The sequence below is a fragment of the Prionailurus viverrinus genome, chromosome C1, assembly GCF_022837055.1.
Source record: "Prionailurus viverrinus isolate Anna chromosome C1, UM_Priviv_1.0, whole genome shotgun sequence".
NCBI lineage: Eukaryota > Metazoa > Chordata > Mammalia > Carnivora > Felidae > Prionailurus > Prionailurus viverrinus.
The window spans coordinates 179,394,894-179,418,202 of record NC_062568.1 but is presented as its reverse complement, the minus strand read 5'-3'; the positions used below and the strand labels follow the sequence as shown (position 1 = coordinate 179,418,202).

Below are 23,309 nucleotides of genomic sequence, written 5' to 3'. Positions count from 1 at the left end.
AGAGAAGGGGCGCCTGGGTGGCGCAGTCGGTTAAGCGTCCGACTTCAGCCAGGTCACGATCTCGCGGTCCGTGAGTTCGAGCCCCGCGTCGGGCTCTGGGCTGATGGCTCAGAGCCTGGAGCCTGTTTCCGATTCTGTGTCTCCCTCTCTCTCTGCCCCTCCCCCGTTCATGCTCTGTCTCTCTCTGTCCCAAAAATAAAAATAAACGTTGAAAAAAAAAATTTGAAAAAAAAAAGAAAAACAGAGAAAATACACACCAACCCTTCTCTGTCACCTCATCTCCTTTTATACACCCTCCCTCTTGCACACTCACTCCCCTCTCTAGCACCTGACACACAGATCTCCTCTGTGCTCCCCTTACCGAGGGCCCTATTCATGCACAGTGTGTCCTCTCAACCCCATCTACACACCCACTCTGTCACACACACCCGCTTCACACAAGTGTCCCCTAGATGCTCCCTTACACTTGCCTGTCTCTCTCTCCCTGCTCACACACAGACTTCCCTCTGCCTTTCCTCTGAACCTCTCCCTCTCCACTCCTGTGTTCACACCTCTCTTTCTCTCTCTCACCGCCAACCGCTCGCTTTCATTTCTCTCTCACATGCTTCTTCCTCTTTCTCTCACACACACACCCCACCTCTTTCTCGGGGCCCTGTCTGTCCTCTTCTATGCTGTATTTCCAACTCTTAGAATATCACTTGGCCCATAGTAAGCACTCAAAGAGTGTTTGGGAAATGAAATAAACACACCCACTGCTCTCTCCCTCCTACACACACTCCCCCCACTCTCTCTGTCCACCTCTACCCCACACCATGCACACATCTCTCATACACACAGGCATACACTTTGGGCCTTATCCTAGAACCAGCCCCCATCATGCACTCCTGCTATCTCACCCCTCCAGGAGTCAGGCCCCAGAGGCCTCTAGCTGAGCTGTCCCAGTCTGGGCCTCCTCATCTCTGGACTGTCCCCAGATCTGGAAGAGCCACAGGGACTTCCCTCCCCGGCGGGGGGGGGGGGGGGGGGCGGTTGGGGGGGGGCCTCTAGCCCAGACCCCTTAGTTACCCTAGATCAGGCTCAGCCACTCCCCACCCCCTCCCCGGGTCACACGCAGCAGCAGAGCGGCCAGCGAGCAGGATGGCTGTGTGTGCATTGCTATTAATCACCCCTCCTGGTCCGCTAACGAGGCTAATGCGGTAAGTGACAATAGCCCATCTTGGTTCCTGATTTAGGGGCTCAGGACGGAAGCTGGGCTCCTGGGAGTGAAGACGTGAATTCTCCACGACACTAAACCTTCAAATAAATCTCCTCCAGTCAGAGAAGCCCAGGGCACTAAATCCCATGCGCCGGTAATTGAAACCCTTAGAGCTTTCTTGGGTAGGGAAATTGCTGAGAGAGAGAGCAGCTTAGGGGTTCCACGTGGGGTGGTGGGCTAGCGGGCCCGCAGAGGGCTCTGTGATGGGGGAGGCTACTGAAGACCCTCTATGAGCACGTGGGTATCTGTCCGTCCTGGTGGGTATGTCTGTCAGTGTTTTTTAGGCATGGGATTTTACTGTCCGGCTGTGTTCACGTGGTCACTGCCCACCTTCTTCTCACCAGGTCTGTGGACACTGGCATTTTTCTAGGACAGCTAGAGCATTCGTCTTTCAAGGGCTTCTACCTTTTGAAGTCCTTGGGGCTTCTCCCTCTCACTGACCATGAAACCAGGCTCTATTTAAACTATAGGATTGACAATATTACCTTGATTCCTTCCTTCCCCTCTTCCTTCACCCCCACCCCTCCACCACCTACCTACTCCACCATTCACTGTCTTTTCAGATGTTCTCCTACAGTCCCATCAAGTTCCCCTCCCATTGACTTGGCCACTGAATCATTCAACAGTCACTACCAGCCACTGTGTGCCAGACCCCGTGTGGGGTCCTCTGTGTACCAGGCGAATCAGAGAACCTCCCAGCCCTCAAGGAGCTCAGAGTCTACCAGGGGAGACCGATGTATAAACAGATAATTGCAGTATTAGCGGTATAGACATAAGAAATAGCATGACAGAGTACTTAATATCAGGGAAAGCTTCAAAGAGGCAATACTGTCGGAGTGTGGTCTTAAAGAATAAATAGGAGGTATAGGTTGCCCATGGGAAGATGGATGTCACAGGCACCGTTGGCAGTGAGAACACGTGAAGAGCTGGGACTCGTCCAGCCATAGCATACAGCATTGCTGGAGGGGTAAGAGGCTGGAGAGGGACTTGCACGATAAGGAATTCGGAATTTATGCTGTGGGCTTTGAGAGCCAAGGAAAGGTCTTAAGTGGCCAAATGATAGGATCCCATTTGTGTTTTAGGAAGACCCTGCTGGCTGTAGAGATAGAAATGGATTAGAGGGGGACAGAGATGTGTTAGGAGACTTGACAGTAAAGACTGGAGATGATGTCTGAACTAAAGCAATGGAGAAAAGAGGTATAAGCAGCTAAGATGTAAACTTACTGGATGTAGGGGCCAGAGCAAAGAGTAAGCGTCCCGATTGCTGATGGAGGGAAGTCTGCGGGTGGTGGTTGGCACTCGCTGAACTAGAAAAAGCAGGACAAGGGCAGGTCTAGAGAAAGGTAAGTCCCATTTAGGCACACTGAGCTTGAAGAGCCTGCGAAACATCCGAGCGGAGGATCCGGTACGCAGTGATACAGGACTGGAGGTGAGATTTGAGGAAGAGAGTATGCAGAGAGAGGAGTGGCTGAAGACAAGGTAATGGCTGACATCCGAGGGGGCAGAGCGGAAGGATTAAGAGCAGGGGCTCTGGTATTGCCCTGCCGGGGTTGAAAGTCCAGCACCACCACTTACCTGGGCAAGTTACAGAGCGTCTCCATGCCTGTTTCCTCACTTATGAAATAGGGAAGTGCTTGGCACAGAGGAAGTATTTGGTCAGTGTTATCCCTTCCCTTCCTCCTCATCTATTCAACTCGTACTCATCCGTCACATCTCAGCTTGTGTCTCGTCCTCAGGGAGGCCTTTCTGGATTCCTCTGGGCAGGGCAACTCTGCATTTATAGGTTCCCACAGCACTGTTCGCCTCTCTTTGGCACGACTGCAATTTTACAGTTGTTTGTATGCTCTTATTGTATCTGTTTCCTCACTACTTTGTAAGCTCCGTAAAGACTTGGAGTTTATTGTATCCTTAGACCTTGGTGCCGTGCCTAGCACATGGAAGACCCTCAATACATATTTACAGAGTTAATGAATAAATGAATACAGCTGGAGTATACATTATGTTTAGTGAATGATGACCATCCAGGATCTGACTGAGCACAGTCTGACTGACAGTGGGGTGATGGGGAGGCAGACTGCAGCGAGGCAAGAAGTGCTTAGGAGACAAAGGAGTATGGACAGCAAGCAAGCACAACTCTGGAGCATCTTAGGATAAAAAGGGAAGAAGGAGAAGGCGTTAGCTACAAGGCAGAGATGAGTTGTTGAAATGTTTGCAACGGAGCCGACTCCAAGCACGTAGATTCTGATGGAGGGAAGCAGGAGGAGGGAAAGGAGAAGGCACAAGAGGGAGGGGGCCCACGTAGGGAACATAGGCAGGAATGGGATTCTACATCCAGGAGAAAGATTCTAAACCCATCTAGAACAGGAGGATGAATACCTCTTCCACTAAAACTGGAAGAAGAAAAAACGAGGCAGGTGTGGATCTGGAAGTTGAGGGAATTCATACCTAAGGACTTCAGTTTTCTGAGCGAAGTGGGAAGCAAGGCCACCCAGTAAGACAGAGGGGGACAGAAGATGGGGTGGGGGACTCCAGATAGTAAAATATGGATTGTCTCTGTGGGAAAAGGGAGACAGAGCTGACCAAGGGCATGTTAAAGGATTGCTTAGTAGTGCTGAGATTGGAAACTGTGAATTTTTATTGGCACATATCTGCGTGGTTTTGTGATTTTCCCCTAGCTGCTTTTAGCTGTCTGTGTGTCTGAAACAAAAAGGAGAACAGTTGGATTGTGGAGAAGGCAAAGGAAGCAGGAGGGTGTTGAAGCGGTGTGCCCTAGGATTCGGGCTAGAATCCATGAGTAAGTGGTGTCTCAGGAGATGGGAGGACAGAGCAGGAAGCAAGTATGATGGGTGCAAGGCTGTAGGAGGGTTGGGTGAGAGGGAGTTCTATCAGAGAGGAATTCAAGTTGTTGACAAGGGCCTCCAGGAGGAAGTGAGTACAGGAAAAGATAACAGTTGCTGAGGAGGTCAGTGATGGGGCTTGGGGTATACAAGTGAGAGTCAAAGTCCTCCATGACTATGGAGAATGGGGGATGACAGTGATGAGAGATGCAGGGTAGCACTTGACCGCAGAGCCCATCGGGTGGGAGAAACAGTGGTCTGGAAGTGGCAGTGAGCACAAGGAAGACACTGACCTCGCCTCCTGGCCTGAGGAACCTGGAGTTGGGAGAATAAACAGCCTGCACTGGAGAGGATTTCAGGGAGTGGTGTCTCCAGGGGAGGTGCCAGTTTCCAGGAAAGTGATGAGAGAAAGTAAAGGAAGTATCTAGGGACCAAGGAAGGAGAGTTTATTGGCATGGTACTCTGTCCCAGAGGGCATGATGGGAAGATGGTAAAGAGACATCAGTGGAGCCACCTCCACCCCCTCACTCCCCGGCATCTCTCCCAGGACTGTCGGCCTCTCCAGCCCCCTTCCCCCAACTTGACATCTCCTCCTGCACCGTCTACTCCGCACCCCACCTCCCACACGTATGTTCCCCATGTTCCCCCACCTCCTCCCCGGGCCCTCCCCCTGCCCTGCCCCACCCCAGCCGGCCTGAGCGAGCAGGAACCCCTGCACCTTCATTTCTCAGGTCACTGCTTGGCTAATGGGCTATTAATTTGCTCAATCGTCCCCTGTGAGGCAAACTCAATTTCTGCCAGCCAGTCGTCCCTCCCTGTCGACAGCGTGATTGATTGGAGGAACAGCTGTCACCGCCCGGCTGCCTGCTCCTTGCCTCCTTTCCTGCGAGTCCTCACTACCCCTCCTCCTCGGGCCGCTGCCCCGCGCCCACAGAGGCAGCGCACCCCTGCCACCTGCCCAAGGATCTGTCGCCAGCAATGAAAAATGACAGAAATATTTAAGGACAAATAAGGTTTCCCAACGCAATTGAAAATGATTACAGGCAGCTACAGATGGGGCCAATCTGATGCGCAGCAGCAAATCAAATCGAATTTCCTTATCGGCGTATTATTTTAGGCGTTATCTGGCACGTTGATGCAGTTATCAATTCAATTTCAGCCGCCGGTCCGCTGTTTACTGTCTCGCCTTTGCTAGGAAAAGGTAAACATGCTCAGCCCAGCAAATTAATTTCTGGCTGAAGCCAGAGGCTGCGAAGGACTGCATGCAGGACCCACGGCCCCCACCTTGGCCTTGGGCTGGTGGGCCAGGCTGGCTGGGGCCGGGGCAGGCAGGAGCTTGCCCAGGGAACAGAAGCCCCGCTAACTGCCTGCCCTGGCCCCGCCCCGGCCTCGAGCAGGATTCAGGGCTCCTAGGAGGCTGAGGTGACCGCTGTTGGCTCCGCGGCTGCTGCCAGGGAGAGGTGAAGGTCTCCCATTAATTCCCAGCTAAAAATGACAAATTCATCTTGGACGACAATTAAATGAAGTCAGTAATTGATGCTAATTGATCTCCAGATGCGAGGGCTCCCCTCAGCCTCAGCAGCACGTGCCTGTCTTGCTCACTCTCCCCACCCCAGTCCTCTCCTCCCCTACTTGTCTCTACTCCTCTCTCGGTCCTCCCTCACCGCCTAGGGCTCTGGGTCTCTTGACCCCGCAGGTCTGTGGAAGACAGCTGGCCTGGGCAGAGCTAGCAGGCAGGGCCTGAGGCCGAGCAGCTGGCCGGGTGCCCACCCAGCCCCGCAGGCACTTGTAATCAGTGCCCCGAGTCCCAGCCATGAGCCCAGAAGGCAGGTAACATGCCCTCCTCGGTGGTTCAGGATTTATTGCCCGCAGCTGTAGAGGTTCCCACTTCATTTTTATAAGCCCATAGTCAGAGCCAGCAGGGGGTAAAGCACACTTGGATTTACTTTAAACAGTACAGTCCTAGCATTTTGGCTCCATGGCAAGGAAGGCACTGGGGGAGAGTGAAGTGTGTGGGCATGCTGGGGAGAGTATATAGGTATACTCAGTCTATACTCGCAGATATGTACGCATACGTGCTCAGGTGTGTTTGTCTAGATGTGAAAAAATGTCCACACTTGTGTGAGCACCTGTGTGTGCCAGTGCCCTCACGTGCACGCGTGTGTCCAGACATTTGAGAGGATATGTGTGCATGTCCATATGTGGATATTTTCCTGAATCGGGCCCTTTGCCACAGTCAGTAATGGCTAATCCCAGAGAACTCTACGAGGCTCCACCTGCCCCGCCTACCATTGGCCCAGCCCAGCACAGGGCACTGTCTGGAAGTTATTAGCTAAGGGAGGCGGGGAGCTGAATTGTGTACCTCTAGAAGGGGAGAGAGGCTGCAGTTACATTTGGGATAGCCAAGATCAGGGATATGAAATAGCTGTGACCCCTGAAGCTCCACCAGTCTCTAAACAGGTTGGCTGGTGTACTCGGTGGAGCAAAGGCCGGTGGGGCCAACAGTTGGGGTTCTATGCCCCAGGCTCAGTGAGCTTGATCGTGACTTGGCCCAGAGCCCTTGGCTCCGGTTTGAGCCCAAGTCTGGGCCTAAACCTGTCCACAGGGTGACTGACCTCCACCTGGGCGTCCTGCATATGTTTGCCTTTGGCCACCCAGGAGACATGCCTGGGCTCAAACCAGACCCCCTCTACTGCTAGAGACAGCAAATAGCATCACAGTAGGTCAGGGCACCAGCCAGGCTCTTGTTTCGCAAGAACCTGGAGCTGGCAGGAGGCCACAGAGAGTGGGCAGTGCCTCTCTGAGCTTTTTCAGGCTGAGATGGGAAAAGGGAAGATGGCATGCGGGCATAAATATGTCACCCTGTGTGTTATATCTGTGTATAAATGTCACATGTACGGAACCTGGTGCTGTGAGGAGTCTGTACTTCTTAAGGAAGGAAGAGGAGAAAATGAAGGAAAAAGCATATATAGGAGAGATGACCAGACCAGACCCTAAATAAGGGTCAGAGCGGAGGCAAGGAATCAGAGAAAACTCCCACGACGTCCCTCAGCTAACCTCTGCATCTTTTGGGGGAGTTTGGCAAGGTCAATGGTCATTTATTCATTTGTTCATTCAAAGAATATTTATTGATTTCTACTATTACTATTATGATTTTCTTACTTTGGGCTATGTCCTCTGCCAGATGCCACAGTCTAGGGGTGCCTGGGTGGCTCAGTTGGTTAAGCATCCAACTTCAGCTCCACAGTTCATGAGTTTGAGCCCCACATGGGGCTCTGTGCTAACAGTTCGGAACCTAGAGCCTGCTTCAGATTCTGTGTCTCCCTCTCTCTCTGCCCCTCCCCTGCTCGCACTCTGTCTCTGTCTCTCTGTCTCTCTCTCTCTCTCTCAAAAATAAATGGACATTAAAAACAATTTTTTAAAAGAAATTTACAGTCTAAAGAGGGTGATAGACACAGAATAGGCGATTGTAACATGGTGTCACTAGAGGTGGCACAAGAGGCTTTGGGAACACAGAGAAGGCACCTAGTATAGTCTGGAGGAGTCGGGGAAAGCTCCCCAGAGGAAGGAGTTCTGAGTCCTTAAGAGTGAGAGTAAGAGCCAGCTTGAGCAAGTGGCCGCTGCCATAACCTTTTTGGTTGTTTGGTAAGCCCAAAGCAAAGACAAATAGGCCTATTTGGTTCCAGGTGACTCAGGAACTGCTGAAAATGTCACCTCTGCCCCCCGAGCACCAGCCATTGCCCTGGAGTCTGGGCAGGAGGGTATACAGTGGTTTTCAGGGCATCTGGGTACTGGCAGATAAATATGGGCCGTAGCTAAATACACGTCTCTCCTCTGCCTGCCCCACCCCCACCTCCTCGACCAGGGATGCCTATTAATCCTGACAAATGATGACTTACGAACATGTAATGCAAACTGATTCATCATACATTCAAATCCTCCGCCCCGCCCCAGCGGGAGGCCCCAGCCAGACAAGTGTATTACACGGATAATGTATTTGACGTATTAATAAAACCAGCCGCATTGCTCTGGCGCAGGGACTGGGGAATGCCAATATACGATGACAGATCACATATTGATGAAATCCAGATGTTTGGAATCATAGTCTTGGGGCCTTGTTCATATTGACTGAAGGTAAAAAATGCCATCTGTCAGCATGTTAACTCTTCCTGTCCCACACTCAGCAGAGGCACCAATCATGGTTTTCTGGAGGGAAGAGAAGGAGAAAGGGGATGAGTGAGAGCGGGGGAGGATGAGTATGTAGGTGGTCTGGATGGTGATGGATGGATGAAGTTGGGGTATATGGCTGTACTGTGGATACAATAGGTGGAGGGGACATTTTCATGCCTTATGTTCTTGACTTCTTAGCAGCATGGGACCCTATCAGTGACAGCCCCCTCCTTGAAACTCTTCCCTTCCTGGCTTTGACGATACCATGCTTATTTTCATCCTCCTGTTGACTGTTCTTTCTTAGTCTTTGATGACTTAAACTTCTTCTACCTGTTGGAGTTATTCAGGGTTCTGTTCCAGCCTCTTCTTACTGTATACTCGCTCCCTAGGTGATCTCACCTACTCTTAACTTCAGTCACTGATTTATTCATTCAGTGAATGTTTGTTGGGTATTTACTATATGCTAGACATTGTGCCAGGCACAGAGGAAGCCTTAGTGAACTTTAGCTCTTACCTATATGTCAATGTCTCCAACTCCATAATTCTGACTCCAGTTCCCATAGAGTGCCCAGAAAGCATTTTCATGTGGATGTCTTAACAGTTCCTCAGAGTAAGTACTACATCCAAACTGAACTCATTTTTTTCCTCACCAAGCCTGCTGCCCCTCCTCCTATTGTACAAGGCAGTAAATGGTCTACCACCCAGCAGTTGCTCAAGCCAGAAACCACGGAATCACTGTTGGCTCCTTTCAGTCCCTTAACCCCCAGATCCAACCTGTCCCTTTCAGTTCACCTCCATCATCATCATCATCATCATCATCATGCTCCAGCAAGGCACCATCATGCCTCCCTGAATTAGTGAGATCACCTTCTAAAAAGCCTTTCTGCATTCTCTACTTTGCCCCCTCAGACCATTCTGTACTTTGCAGTTAGAATGATCTTTTAAAATTTTTTTTAGTATGTATTTATATTTCAGAGAGAAAGAGACAGTGTGTGAGCAGGGGAGCAGCAAAGAGAGACAGAATCTGAAGCAGGCTTCAGGCTCTGAATTGTCAGCACAGAGCCCGATACGGGGCTCGAACTCGTGAACCATGAGATCATGACCTGAGCCAAAGTCAGACGCTTAGCCAACGGATCCACCAGGAGCCCCAGCATGATCTTTTTTAAATGCAAGTCTGATATGTCTCTCTCCTGCTTAAAACTCTTCGATGACTTCTCACTGTATGTTAAAAACAACAACAACAACAGGGGTGCCTGAGTGGCTCAGTCAGTTAAGCATCCAGCTCTTGATTTCAGCTCAGGTCATGATCTCAGTTTGTGAAATCGAGCCCAGCTTCTGGCTCTGCACTGATAGGGAGGAGCCTGCTTTCGATTCTCTGTCTCCCTCTCTCTCTGCTCCTCCCCAGCTCACACACACTCTCTAACTCTCTCTTGCTTGCTTGCTCTCTGAAAAAAAAAAAAAAAAAAACAACTAAATATACATTAAAAAAAAAACAAACCAAAATCATTAACGTAATTAAAAAGTCCTCCAGGATCTGGCCTCTCTGTCATTCTCATACTCTGTCCATCACTCTTTCTGTTGCAGCCACACTGGACACTCTTCACTTCTTCCGTTGGGCTGTCTTCCCTCTGTACCTTCAAACATGCTATTTTGTACCTAGAACACCACTTCTCCACAATCATTGCCTGACCAGTTCCCTCTGATCCTTCACACCTTTGTTTGGATGTCACTTCCTTCACCTCCCAGGCCAGCTGATATACTCCCACAGTCCCGTGCACTTACCTTTTTCTAAAACCACTCTGGGGACATTTCTTTAATGTCTCTATCTGCAACCAGTTCCTAAGCTCCTCGAGGGCAGAGAATGTACCTGTCTTGTTCATTATTGCGTGGCATCCATACGGTAGCAGACCCATCATCACTACCCAGCTGCCATTGGTTGGATACTATCAAATTATTGCCTAAGTGAGTGGATAAGGAGGTAAGTAGCTGGGTATTATTCAGTAGTTAAGAGCACTAGCACTAGTGGAGTCAGGCAGACCTGAATTTAAATCCTGTTCTGAACCTTCTAGCTGTGTCGTTTCATTGTTCTGAACCCCATTTTTTTCATCAGTGTGATTGCAATAATAATACCTACCTCACAGGACTGTTGTAAAGATTAAATGAGATAAACTATGTGCAACATTAAACCTACAGCCTAACATATAATAACACTCAATAAACTGTTGTTATTATTATTAATAGACAGATAGTGGATAAATGGTTAGATGGATGGACAGATGGATATAGTGGCATACAAACCAATCAATAGATACATGCATGTGGATGGATAGGAAGAAGGAACTCCATGGAGGCCAGAAGGGCCAGGACCAGAGCACCTACTGAATGGGACACAATCTTGACCATAGCAGAGAAGAAGGCTGGATACAGGGCAAGGCTGGGCCCTGTCAGAAGGGGATACAGGCACAAACAACAAACTGTGCTAGTGTCCTACTAGAGATGATAATGAGCCATCACTTTGTAGAGATCCCTGGTTTAATGGAATCCTCACAAAAGTCCTGGAAGTTAGATATTATCATACCTGTTTAACACGAGGAAAAACTAAAGCTCAGAAGTGTTAAGTGATTTGCCCAAGGTCTCACAGCTAATAAGAGACAACTCTGTTGAATTCTGCTTGAAGCCTCCTCTGTGCCTTGGTCACCAGGAAATGGAAGCCGTTCTACTGGGGGGTCAGGGAAGGGAAGGGTGGGGCACATATGTGTGTACACACAAACACACACACACACACAACACACACACACACATTCTCTTAAAAGGCCCCACCTCTTTTGCCATTTGTCATTAGTGGTACCCTCACCCTCACTTAAACCCTGCTCCTTCTTAAATCAGACACCAGGCAGTCAAGCCCTGCCTTTTGTGGTCTGCAGAGCCAAAGATCATCAAGATGGGATTTGAACAGAGAGGCAAGAATGGAAGCCACAGGCAACAGAACTAGGACACAACCGAACAGACCAAGCCCGAGAAGCAATCCCACAGCAGGCGTGTGGCAGGGTCAGACGTGAGTTAGTGATCCAAGAAGGGAAGGCTTTCCCTTTGAAAGAGTCCCCATCCTCCAATGTCCAAGTCTGCACCTGTCTTCACTCCCGGAGATGGCAGAGATGAAGCAGCTTGGTGGGCCTTTGAGTCACCCGCCCCCGATGGTCAGCACTTCCCAACAGAGGGGGGCAGCAGAGGGCTGATCTGGGACCCCAGGTGCCTGAGGCCCAGTTCCAAGGCCTGATGGCTGCACTGGTTGGAGCCTGGCCCAGGCAAGGCAAAGGCTACTTGGCTTAACTGCTCCTCTCTCCTCGGCCTGCCTATCAGTCCTCACAGCCTGCAGTCACTTGTGGTGGAGCGTGGCTGTTCTGGGTGTGGAGTATTCTAAGCAGCTCAGAAAGGGAAAGGGGCCTTCTGGAGGCCACACAGCTAGGGAGCCTGACCCCGCAATCACCTCTGGCTCTTTGAGCTCGAGGTGCCCCGCGTAAGGCTGAGGACAGGGTCAGGCCCCTCGGCTCCCTGCTCTCCTGCTTCAGGGGATACCTGCAGCAGGCAGAAACGTGGAGGTGGCAGGCGCTGTGGTGGCGGTGGCAGGAGGGAGGTGCGGTAATGAATGTGGACGGGAGGCGGAATGAGCGATCCATCTTTGCATGGGAGGGGAGGGGGCTGCAGGCGTTTCCCCCACACACTCACACACTCAATCAGGCGCTGTCAGACCTCCGGCCGCCTGGCATTTTGGTGAAGAATCTCTCAGCTAAAAATTGTTGTCAGTCCCATTTCCTCGTTATCAGTGCAAGGGCTGAGGCAGCGCCCGGGGATTAACAGGAGCGGCGAGCGCCCGCACCGCCATCCACCGCCGATAACACCAGGCCTCCCGCCTCACCTCCCCCATTCATCATCTTTAGCACTGACAGCCCGTCCCAGTCCCTGTCCCCAGTCCCTCATGCTTCCCACGTCTCCCCACTGTGCTGCTCAGCCTGCCTCCTGACCTCCCTGGGGAGCTAGGCCTCCTGAAGAAGTACAAGATTCAACCTAGGCCCACATGACCTGGACCCACCTGTGGCAAAGGGCCTGGCCAGCCGTGGGGTGGGGCACAGGGGCAGGAGTGAGGAGTGCTCAACGAGAAGATGCTTCCTGACAGCCTGCCTCTGGGGGGCTCCGTCAGCCTACCTGTGATGCCGGCTTTGGCATTGGAGAAGGAACTCCTACATCAGAGGGGCAGCTGGACTAGGGATTTCCAGAGGTCTCTCCAGCCTGAGAAGGACTCTTAGATTCTCGGAACTGTGGCAGAGAAGAGCCAGAGGATGTCTACTCCCAGGCTTAGGAAGAGTTGGGGGTTGAGGACTTCGTTCCCACCCCCACAAGACCACAGCCCCCTCCTCTTGGCCATTCCCAGTGGTTTTATGGCCCGTTTTATGGCCACTGTAATGGCCCAGGTCAAAAGCTTCAGGGAGCTGTATTCTGGGAATTATGCAAACGAGGAGCAGGCCCAGGGCCAGAGTATGGATTTTGTCATTAAACCTGGGCAGGCCATGTCGTTAGTGCAGTAAAACCCACGTCATGACCACAGGTCTCAATATAAAATTATAGGGAACACAGCGGGGGAGGGGAAGCAGGGGGCCCATGGCCAGGCTGACACCTGCCACTCTAACCCCTGAGAAAATGGGGGTGGGATGGAGGGCATAGGCTGCAGGGACCCTCTGCTGATCCCTGTCAGTGCTGTACCTAAAGCTGGGAGTCAGGAAGAGGACCCATTGTCCCAGTAGAGAAACTGAGGGCAAGCTCAGAAAAGTAGATCTCTGTGGCAGCAAAGCAAACAGACTGAGAACAAGCATGTGGGAATGCTGATTCCTGGTCCCAGCCTTGAAGGGAAGACTCTGGGCTCCAGGAATCCCTAAGAGCCAGAGTTGGTATCCCAGGCTACCGGGCAGAAACCCTGATATTTCCACCTCAGCATAGACCCCATGCCCTGAATTCTCCCCTTTCATAGGTCTCCTCTCTTACCATTTCCCCGCTATGCCCCAGGCCCTGCCTCAATGACCCATTTCAACAGCCTTGTCAACCCTCCCTTATTCATCCTTCATGCCTTCCATCAAGTATTGCCTTCCCCTGGACCCTACCAACCATCTACCAACCATCTTCGGGCCACTCCTGCCTCGATCCTGGGGTGGCCATTCGTGCCTCCCTCAGCCCTGGTCAGGGCTGTACGGACTGGATCCACTGACTCTTCTTTGGCTTTCCTATTAGTTTGTGATCTCCTTCCGGCCAAGAATGTGTTTTATTTATCTCTGAACTCCAGTTTCTCCTAGAATAATGCCTGACGTAAAAGAATTGTTTAATAAATGTTTTGCTGAGTGAATAAGTAAATGAAGTGATGAGATCATGAGCTGAGTACAGGGGTCACTATCCAGTTCTGAGCCTTACTTTCCCCATCCTCAAAACAAGGTAATGGCCTACAGAATTTCTAGGGTCTCCCTCACCTGGGTGATTCTCTGACTGAATGAAGTTAGAGTCAGAGCTGAGACTGGAATCCTCAGCTCCCATCTTCCAGACCGGGCCACACCTACTTCTTTTACTCACAGCTTCCAGCTGTCCTCCAAGCATCTAAGGCATAGCCACCAAGGCACATGATCAGCAGGGCCCCTTTGCCTCCTCAGACACCTGACCGCACAGACTAGAGCCACACCCACCCCACCCTGTCACACACAAAGCCTCCACAGTGGACATCCCAGCTCTGCAAAGATCATCTGGCTTCTAGGACAATCCGATCTTCATTCCTATCCCCTTTCCCTTTCCTCTTTTCTCCTCCCATTATTCGTTATTGCTTCATTATTGCCCATCAAGCCAATGCCAGGTCTGTTTTCAATTGTCTATAAATATAGCGTTAGATAAGAAATGGCCCCTGCCCACAAGAAACTCACAGCTCATTCATTTACTCCGGTTCTCTGCCTGGAACACTTCTAAGATGCAACTTAAATTTCATTTCTTTGGTTAAGACTTCTCTATTTTCACTCCCTAAACATGCAGCCAGAATGAACTACTCCCTCCTTTGAGCTCTCACATGACTCCGTCTGGACATCCAGGAGGGCTGTGACCATCCTCAATCTTGTGTCAAAGGGAGGTGGGTTCTTGTGCTCAGCCTGAACTGGAAGCTCCTTCAGGCATGGGGCGCTAGAGTTAGCAAATGAAAATATATGATACCCAAGTAAATTTGACATTCAGAAAAACAGTGAGTAACTTTTAGCATAAGTATGTGCCATGCAATATTTGGGACATACTTACACTAAAAAAGTATTCATTATTTGCCTGGAATTCAGTTTTACCTGAGCATCTTATATTTAATTTGGTAACCCAACACAACCACGTTGGTCATCACTAGCATGGCCTTTATCTCTCAGAAAGCTAATTTTGACTCTCTCAGGACAAAAGTGGGAAGAAGAAGCAGGGAGGAAGATCTTGGCTTAAGCTAAAGAAGTCTTCCTACAGGCATGCCTTGGTGGCTCAGTTGGTTGAGTGTCCAACTGCAGCTCAGGTTATGATCTCACATTCGTAGGCTTGAGCCCCGCGTTGGGCTCTGCACTGACAGCTCGGAGACTGGAGCCTGCTTTGGATTCTGTGTCTCCCTCTCTCTCTGCCCCTCCCCTGCTTGTGCTCTGTCTCTCTCTGTCTCTCAAAAAATGAAATAAAAATTTTAAAAACTAAAAAAAAAAGTCTCTCTACAGAGTTTACATAGATAGGCAAGGATATGTCTGGATAAACAGGCCTCCTCAATTCCACACCTTAAGCAGAGGCCAGAAGAGCACTGGGTGGAGAGAGTGGCAAGGGAGGGGGTTTAGGCTCCTCAAAAGGCATGCATTAAGCAACCTTCAGGCTCCTTCCTAGCATAGCGTGCTCTGGTTACCATCAGCAACAGAGACAGCAACAGAGCTGGGACAGAGTGGGAACAGAGTTCAGGTTCCCAGCTGGCCCCCAAACCAATGGAGCCAACAAAATACCCACTTGGGCTCCCATACAATTTGAAGGATATTTTGGAGGGGGAAACCCAGACTCTGTTAGATTCACAAGAGGCCAATAATGTTATCCAGCTGAGAGGTGGTGAGACCCAAACAGGAAGAATATAGATTCCAGGAATCCTGTAGAAGCAGAACGAACAGGACTTGGTGGTTAAATGAATGTGGGAGGGACAGTAAGGCACGAGAAGGGGCCTCGGGGGAGGCATAGGCTGGGGTAACTAGGTGAACATTGGTGTCATTAACTAAGAGGGCACTGCTGAACAGGGAGCAGGGGTGAAGACGCTGAAGAACTTGTTTTTGGATCATTGAGTTTCAGATTCTTGGGGGACACCCAGGCATTGATATCCATTAGGTGCTTGGATAGAGGGGCTGAGAGAACCAGGGAGCGATCTGGAGCAGAGATACAGATTCTGGAGTCTACAAAGCACAGGTGGGAATTAGGGCCTTAAGAAGGAAGAAGATGATCCAGCATACAGAATAGGGAGAGAAGAAGCTACGGGAAGAACCCTGGGAAGGTGAGGAACTGGAAGAAAACACTACCCCAGAAGTCATGCAGATCCTTTTTGGTCTTTCCCACTCAACTGTGAGGGCCTCAAAGGCAGGGACTAGATCTGATTATATGCTGTGGCCCCACTGCTCTGCACTAGGGCTAGTTCAGAGTAGACCTCAGACGATGTTTGTTGAATGACAACAGGAATGCAGGAATGAGTCCTCTTTCTCCCTCTTTTCTTCCTTCTCCAGATTTGGAGAATATAAAAACAGTAAGGAAAAGAGAGACAGAGGGGTCACTGGATATTCTGAGTGATGGTATGATTAAACCAAGACCTTCCCTAACCTGTATGAAATGAAGTGATCCAGGTTTGATTACACAGAGCATTGACTGTGTCCCAATAGATTTCCCACAGGGGCGGCTGGCTAAGGAGGCACCGTTCATGGCCCCTGGAGCCACAGAGAAGAGTGAATGGTCATGGGCTCTGAGACCCTTGGGCTCAACCCCTCTCTAGGCCAGTAAGCCCTAGGAGGCAGCAGCACGCTTGCATTGGAGGATTGGGACACTGGGTTTCTATATGTCCACAGACAAGCCCAGCTTATCTGTCTGTCTCTTCTTCTTCCCTCTCCAGGTAAGAAAAAGGCAGCAGCATTGTTTGACAGCCAGGCCCCTATTTGCCCTATCTGCCAGGTCCTGCTAAGGCCCAGTGAGTTGCAGGAGCATATGGAGCAAGAACTGGAACAGCTGGCCCAGCTGCCTGCCAGGTAAGCCACCAGCTGGGGGAGCCTGCCTGCCAGAGGGTTCCACTCAGTGTTCTGGACACCAGGTCCCAGGAACAGCCACGTGGCCCACACTCCATCCTCTAGGTAGAAGTAAGGCCCTACTGTTGTTCTCCTCTACTCTGCTTTCAATCCTCAGATCCTGCAGCTAAATGGTGATGCATTTCCCTTCTTGCTGTATTTTCAGAGATGGGAGGAGAGTGACCCCCTCTTCAGGCCTCAGCCTCAAAAGGGCACAAGAGGAGCTGGAAAGGGGATGAGCCACTGCCACAGGCCTGTACTGCCATGCTAAGCCTCAGGGTTAGGGTACCGGAAGCAGGGACTGGGCCTGCCAGCCTAACCAGAAGTGCAGCTTCGTGCTGCCATCCAGGAGAGTAAGCACTACCTTCTCTATCAGTCTCAGGGTCTGAAAGGTGACAATCAAGCTTAGCCATGCCCTGCTGCTCTACCCTACCTCCCTTCTCCCTGCCTGAAGGACCAGGTGGAGTCTCCTTGAGGGCCTTATGGAGGAGCCAGGTTATCAAAGGGACAGAGGAGAGGTATAACAAATCACCCCAAACCTTAGCAATTCAAAGTAGCCACTTCATTATACTCATGGCATCTGTGACTTCAGGAATCCAGACAGAGCACAGAGGGATGGCCTGTGTCTGCTCCAGGATGTCTGGGGCCCCAGCTGGGAAGACTTCGCTGGCTGGGAGCTGGGATCATCTGGAGCCCCCTTCACTCACATGTCTGGTGGCTGATTCTGGCTATCAGCTGGGACCTCAGCTGGAGCTGTGACCAAAGCACCTCCACTTGGCTTCTCCACGTGGTCTGGGCCTTCTTATAGCATGGCAGCCTCCAGGTAGCTGGACTTTTTATGTGGCAGCTTAGGGTACTAAAGCAAATGTCCCAGCCAAAGAGATGGGAGCTGGATCACCTTTTACAACCTAGCCTCAGAAGTCACTTAATATCAGTTCTGCTGTACTCTATTGGTCGAGGCAGTGTCAGCCCAGCCAGATTGAAGGGGAGAAGATATACACCCCACTTTTTGATGGGAGAGTGGCAGGGTCATATTATAGAAGAGCACGTGGGATGGGAGACATGGGTGGTTGCAGCCATCTCTGGAAAATATGGTCTGCTACAGGGGAATAGCCTGTCCCACCTCTCCCAACCCCACCCTACCCCTTGTTCAGTCCAAGTCACCAGACTTGACTGATCTCCTTCCATCTACCCACACCTAATCCCCCATGCAGGGTGCAGGTGACCCAAAGGTAAACCAGAACTGGTCCCACTCCCAGAAGCTCACTACATGACAGTAAGGAGAGCTGGGCCATGAAACCCCAAGGGATAGAGGCTTCTCTATGGGAAGAACTGTGGAGCATGGAAAAAGCACCAACCCAGCACAGAGCAAAGACCTCCTAAGGGAGGTGAGGCCTGAGCTGAATTTTGAAGGAAGAAGTATTAGTTATCTACCACTGTGTTACAAATTACCCTCAAACCTAGTGGCTTGAAACAACAAACATTTATTACCCACAATGTCTATGGACCATCAGTTCAGGAACAACTTAGTTGGACAGTTGTGGGTAATTGTGGCTTTCGGCTCAGTCTCTCATGAGGCTGCAGTCAAGATGTCAGCCAAGACAGTCATCTGAAGGTCTGACTGGGACTATGGGAGCCATTCCCAAGATGGCTTCTCCACACATGGGTCTCTCCATAAGACAGCTTGAGTTTCCCTATGACATGGTGGCTGACTTCCCACAGACGAAGTGAGCCAGGAGAGAAACTAAGTGGGAAGCCACAATGCCTTTTATGATCTAGTCTCCGAAGTCATACACTGTTGCTTCTAGCGTATTCTATTCTCTTCATTAGAAGCAAGTCACCAAGTCTAGCCCACACCAAGAGAGGAGAATTAAATTCTGTAAACTCTACTTCTTGACAGGAAGAATATCAAAGAATTTGTGAAAATACTTAAAACTACCACAGAAGACTATACAAATGATAAAAATAATAATCTGTATGAACCTTTGCTATATGCCAAGCACTTTACATTGCATTAATTTATTTACTCTTCACAACCATCTAGGTAGGCAATAATTATTAAGTCCATTTTACAGATTAGGAAACTGAGGTACAGAGGGGTTAAGTGACTTTTCTAAGGTTGCACAGCCTGTAAAGTGGTAAAGATAAGATTCAAATCCAAGCAGTCTGACTGTGGTGCCATGCTCTTAACCCACCCCCCACCCCCCGCCCCCGGGCACACACACACACACACACACACTCCTGGGACTAGCCTAGAAGGGACAGAGCATGAAAGAAATATCCTTCCGCAGATGAGTTCTACACCTTAGCTGTCTGGGAGAGTGTCTGGGTAATAGAGGACTTCCCTCAACAAGAAGAGGAATAGAGACAGAGATGTGTGTGGAGGGCCCCGCAGGGCCCTGTAAAAGCAGTGTACCCCTAAGGGTCTGGAAAATTGGGGGCCCAAGCTCTCCTTCTGCCTCCTCAGTGGGGGCCACACTAGAGCCTCATCTTCTTGGCCCCAAACCTGCACTGCCCAGGGCATCCACATCTAGCCACAGAAGTGCCCTCCCCCGCCAGCCATGATTCTGCACCAATCCCCCGCCCGCATACTTTCTCAGGGCACCCCCTGCTTCCACACCCTAATCCCCGTGTCCATTTCCCCACCCAGAGCCCCCACATCTGCTCCGCTCCTCACGGCTGTGTCTTGCGTCCCCCACTTCTGTGCCCCTCACGTCCAGGCCCCGCCCAGCACCCCCTAACCCTTGGCATCCCCCCCCCCCCCACCCGGTGTCTGACAGCCGGACAGCGGGATCTGCACAGCAAGTGAAATTCCCGTCGGATCGATAAAGCCGAAGCGCTGGCGGCGACGGGTCGATGGTTTTATCTGTCTCGGCCCCGCCGCGCCCGGCGCGCTGACAGTCCGACCGGCCGGCAAAGGCGTTCAAGGGCAGCCGCGCCCGCCGCCCCCTCCCCTCCCCTCTCTCGCCCTCCCCTCCCTGCGGCCGCTGCGCCCACCGGACTGCAGGCTGGACCGGCCGCTGCCGCCCTCGTGATTTATCTGGATTTTTAATTGGAAAAAATTTGCGAATTAATTGATTTCAGGAACTTGCCAATTAACATTGTAATTGGGTGCGTGATAAATTCCCAAGGAGCGTGTCAGCTCCCTCCGGGCTGAGGGCGCCGCAGAGCCCGGGTAGCGCTCGGGGAGGGCCCCAGCCTTGGCTGCCCTTGCCCCGCCCCTGCTCGCTGTCTGGGAGACCTGAGGAGAGCAGAGGAAGTTGGGAAAAGATGTGGCACCTGGACTCCTGACACCCCTGAGACTCCTCCCTCCTCTCTCCCGTCGCCGGCAGCTCCAGGAGCTGAACGGAACCTTTGACCAGCCATTTCACAGATGGGGAAACTGAATCCTGCAGGAGGACACTAAGCCTGTGTGTGCCTGGGCACAACCCAAAGGAGGGCATTCCCCCATTCATGACCTGTGGCCAGGGCCTTTCTCCACAGCTCTCCAGTCTTCCCCTTTCCCTTCCACTTCACGCTCCCTCTCTCTTCTCCCTTCTCCCTGCTTCCCTGCCTTCTTCTCTCTTCTCTCCAGTTTTCTCCCTCCCTCTCTTACCCTGCCTTTGCCTCTTTTGCTCTTCGCCCCCCCACCCCCACCCCAGCTTAGCCAGCTCTGGAGCCTGTAGATGCTGCTGCAGGGTGGCTCTCCATCGCCTGGGGGGCCTCCCTTCCTCCCACACGGCTGCTTCCCCAGAAGTTCTTCAGGATGGGCCTGCGTTCAAGGGCCCATCTGCCTCCCTTGTGCCTTCTGTCTCCCTTTGCCCAACAGCACAGAACAGGCCTCCCTGGGGGCAGGCTGCTATTTCAGACACACCTAAGGACTCGCACAGAGAAACAGGGCCGGGGGGGGGGGGGGGGGGGGACTCCCAGCTCCCAAACTAGGGCTGGCTGCTTTTCAGAGACACAGGCAAACATGCATACATAACATACAGGCACACGCACACCCCCACATTCCAACACACATAGATGTGCTCACCACACACACACACCCTGAAAGAACCACTTCCAACACATGCTCATTCCCACAGGTACATGGGCACACAGACACCTACAGGAAGAAGAGTCAGAACTCCTGTTGGCAAAGCGTTTATACTTTTCAAAGTACTTTTACATTTGGGATCAGAGGCTATGGCCATATACCCTCCCTCACCCGCCCTCTATCTTTCCCTTTCTCAGTCCTGCACTGGAGCACCAGTAGACCCCAGGACTAAGCTAGTTCCAATAAGGAGAGTAAAGTTAGATTGAGGACAGGTTGGAGGGGGCTTTCAGGGCTGAAAGGTTGTCCTAGCTGTGGTGGGGGAGCTAGAACATTGGTGGGCCTCAGGAAGCTTGATCACATTGCAGAACTGTAGGAGAATCACTCTGGAGGCCAGTGCGGAGCATGAATTGGGGGTTGAAGGGGGGCAGGTGAGGAGGTTGGGCAGGGTCCAAGGGACAGATGATGAGGCTGACCTGGGACAGTGGCAGTGGGAATGGAGAAGAGGGAATGATGAGAGACTGGTGGAGGAAGAAGCAAGACGGGAGCAGGGTACTTACTAGGAAGAGCTTTCTGACCTGGGTGATGGGAAAGGTGATGATGGCGAGGAAGCAAATTTCTGAGGAAAGGAGGAAATAATGGATGGCGCTCTGGGCACACTAAGCCTAAGATGTCTCTGGGATGGTGATGGGATGGAAACTGGATGTGTACAGACAAGCAGCAACATAGATGGGGGCTGAAGATTGGAGGGTGGTGGAGAGCAGCCCCCAGACTTGTGAGGCTTAGCTTGGTGAGGCCTGAGCCCAGAGGCCTTTTCTGGGAGACTTCCAAAGCCACTTTTAGATCTGGCCTGTAGGATAGGAAGCCAGCTCTGTGGTCAGTGCTTTCAAAGGGCTGGAAGGAGCCACGGGGAGGCTGGGTGACTCTAGAGAGGCGGGGTATGGAGATGGCAGTGCCCCCACCCCCACTTAAGCCTTATTTAAGGCCGGCCTCGGTGTTTGGTTGGGTAATGAACTAGATAAACAATTCCCCAAATAGATTAAAACGAAGTGTAACTTACAAAGGCGGCTGGTGATGATGGTTTATTCCCGGGCAGCACACCATTTCTTTATTTCCAAGGATAATTCAGTGTAAATCACCTTAATTAAAAGTGTCAGCCCAGCCCATGAATATTGTACTTAGGAACGCGTTTCCTGGGTCCCAGTTATAATTTAAAACCCATGGATCACTAGGCAGCGAGTGACTGAGAAGGGAGGAAATCGTTGGGGGTGGGCTGTGGAAACAGGGAGGGACGGAAGGCAGAGGAGCCGATGGGCTGGGCAGGATCCAGTCTGCCTGTAGCTCTGAGGCTCAGACCTCTCCTTTTGGAGGCAGGCTTTTCACCAGACTCCTATTTCTGGGGGACCAAGCACACTTGGTGGTGATCAGGTTGTTGGAAGAAAGGTGGGGTAGGGTGGGAACACTTGCTCAGAGAGAGGGCGGGAGCTTGAGGTAGTACCAGTCTGACTTAAGGGAAAGGTAAGAGTACTGGCAAAGGGAGAGCCTGGACATTCTCACCCTAGATGTCCTCATTTTCTATTCACCAGCCGAGGAAACTAAAGCCCAGAGTCAGTAGGATGCTCCCCAAAGTGGAGAGAGAAAAAGAACTCCAAGCTCTGTCCTCCATCCTAACCCCTGAGTAGCATTAGGAAATCAGTGTGGGCAACTGAAAAGCAGCACTTTGGACTCGGTCAGACATGAACTCAAACCCTACATGGGCTGTGTGAACGTAGAGGTGTCACTCAACCTCCATTGGTCAACTTTGTAAAGTTTTTGTGAAGATTAAAGAGAGAACACATATAAAGTACCCGACCCATACCTGTCACATGTGGTTGATGCACAATCATTGTTCACTCTTTCCTTTTCTGTCCCAACCTGATCCTGCTCAGATAAAGCTCAAACCTCAGGCCAGCAAGAACGCTGTCGCACAGTAGATGCCTCATTTCTGTACCTGTCCAGGCACGGTGCCGGGCACAATGGGACGTCAGTACTTGTTGACTGAGTGAAGGAATGCTAAAAGTAATGAACTCAAACTAGTTGCTCCTCAAGAGCAGCTCAGTTTCCTCTCTGTATCCCCATTGCCTAGATCAGGGACTGACAGGGAGCAGGAATACAGGGACTGTTTAAGAACCAAATGTAACTGAATGGAACCTGGTCTGGTTGTCCTTCCCAGTCTGTGATGCCCACACTCTGTAATCAGCCAGGCAAACAGTTCTGTGTTTACATTCAGATCTGTGATGTGTGTATCTATGTGGGTGTGTGTCCACGTGTGTCTGCATTTGTGGATGTGTAAGTATCTGGGTGTGTGTTGGTGCATGTGGGTGTACCTGTGCATGTGTTTATGTAGATGTTGGTGCCCGAGCAGCTCTTCACAGTCTGGGTGACTGTTGTGAATGTGTCTGTATTTACAACATGTTTGAGCCACTGGGTGTGACCACATGTGTCTGAGTGACTGTTGACAGAATTATGGACAGTGGATATGTGTGTATCTGCCTTTATACCAGGGTTTCTCAACCTCAGCACTATTGACATTTTGGGCCAGATAATTCTTTGTTGTGAGGGGCTATCCCATACACTGTATGTTGGTTAATATCCTCTACCCACCAGATGCCAGTAGCAAACTCCCTACCCCCATCTGTGATGACCAGAAAGGCCCC

The 23,309-nt window shown here is 51.1% G+C and overlaps 1 protein-coding gene across 2 annotated transcripts in view; it reads left to right on the top strand.

Annotated features, from left to right (window-relative positions):
* Positions 1–23,309, top strand: part of RNF220 (ring finger protein 220) — a 224,732-nt gene that overhangs the window by 172,754 nt on the left and 28,669 nt on the right. For both annotated transcript variants that reach the window (XM_047873550.1, XM_047873549.1), the window contains exon 2: positions 16,430–16,562. In XM_047873550.1, the coding sequence (XP_047729506.1) occupies positions 16,430–16,562 (133 nt within the window). The remainder of the gene's footprint in view (positions 1–16,429; positions 16,563–23,309) is intronic.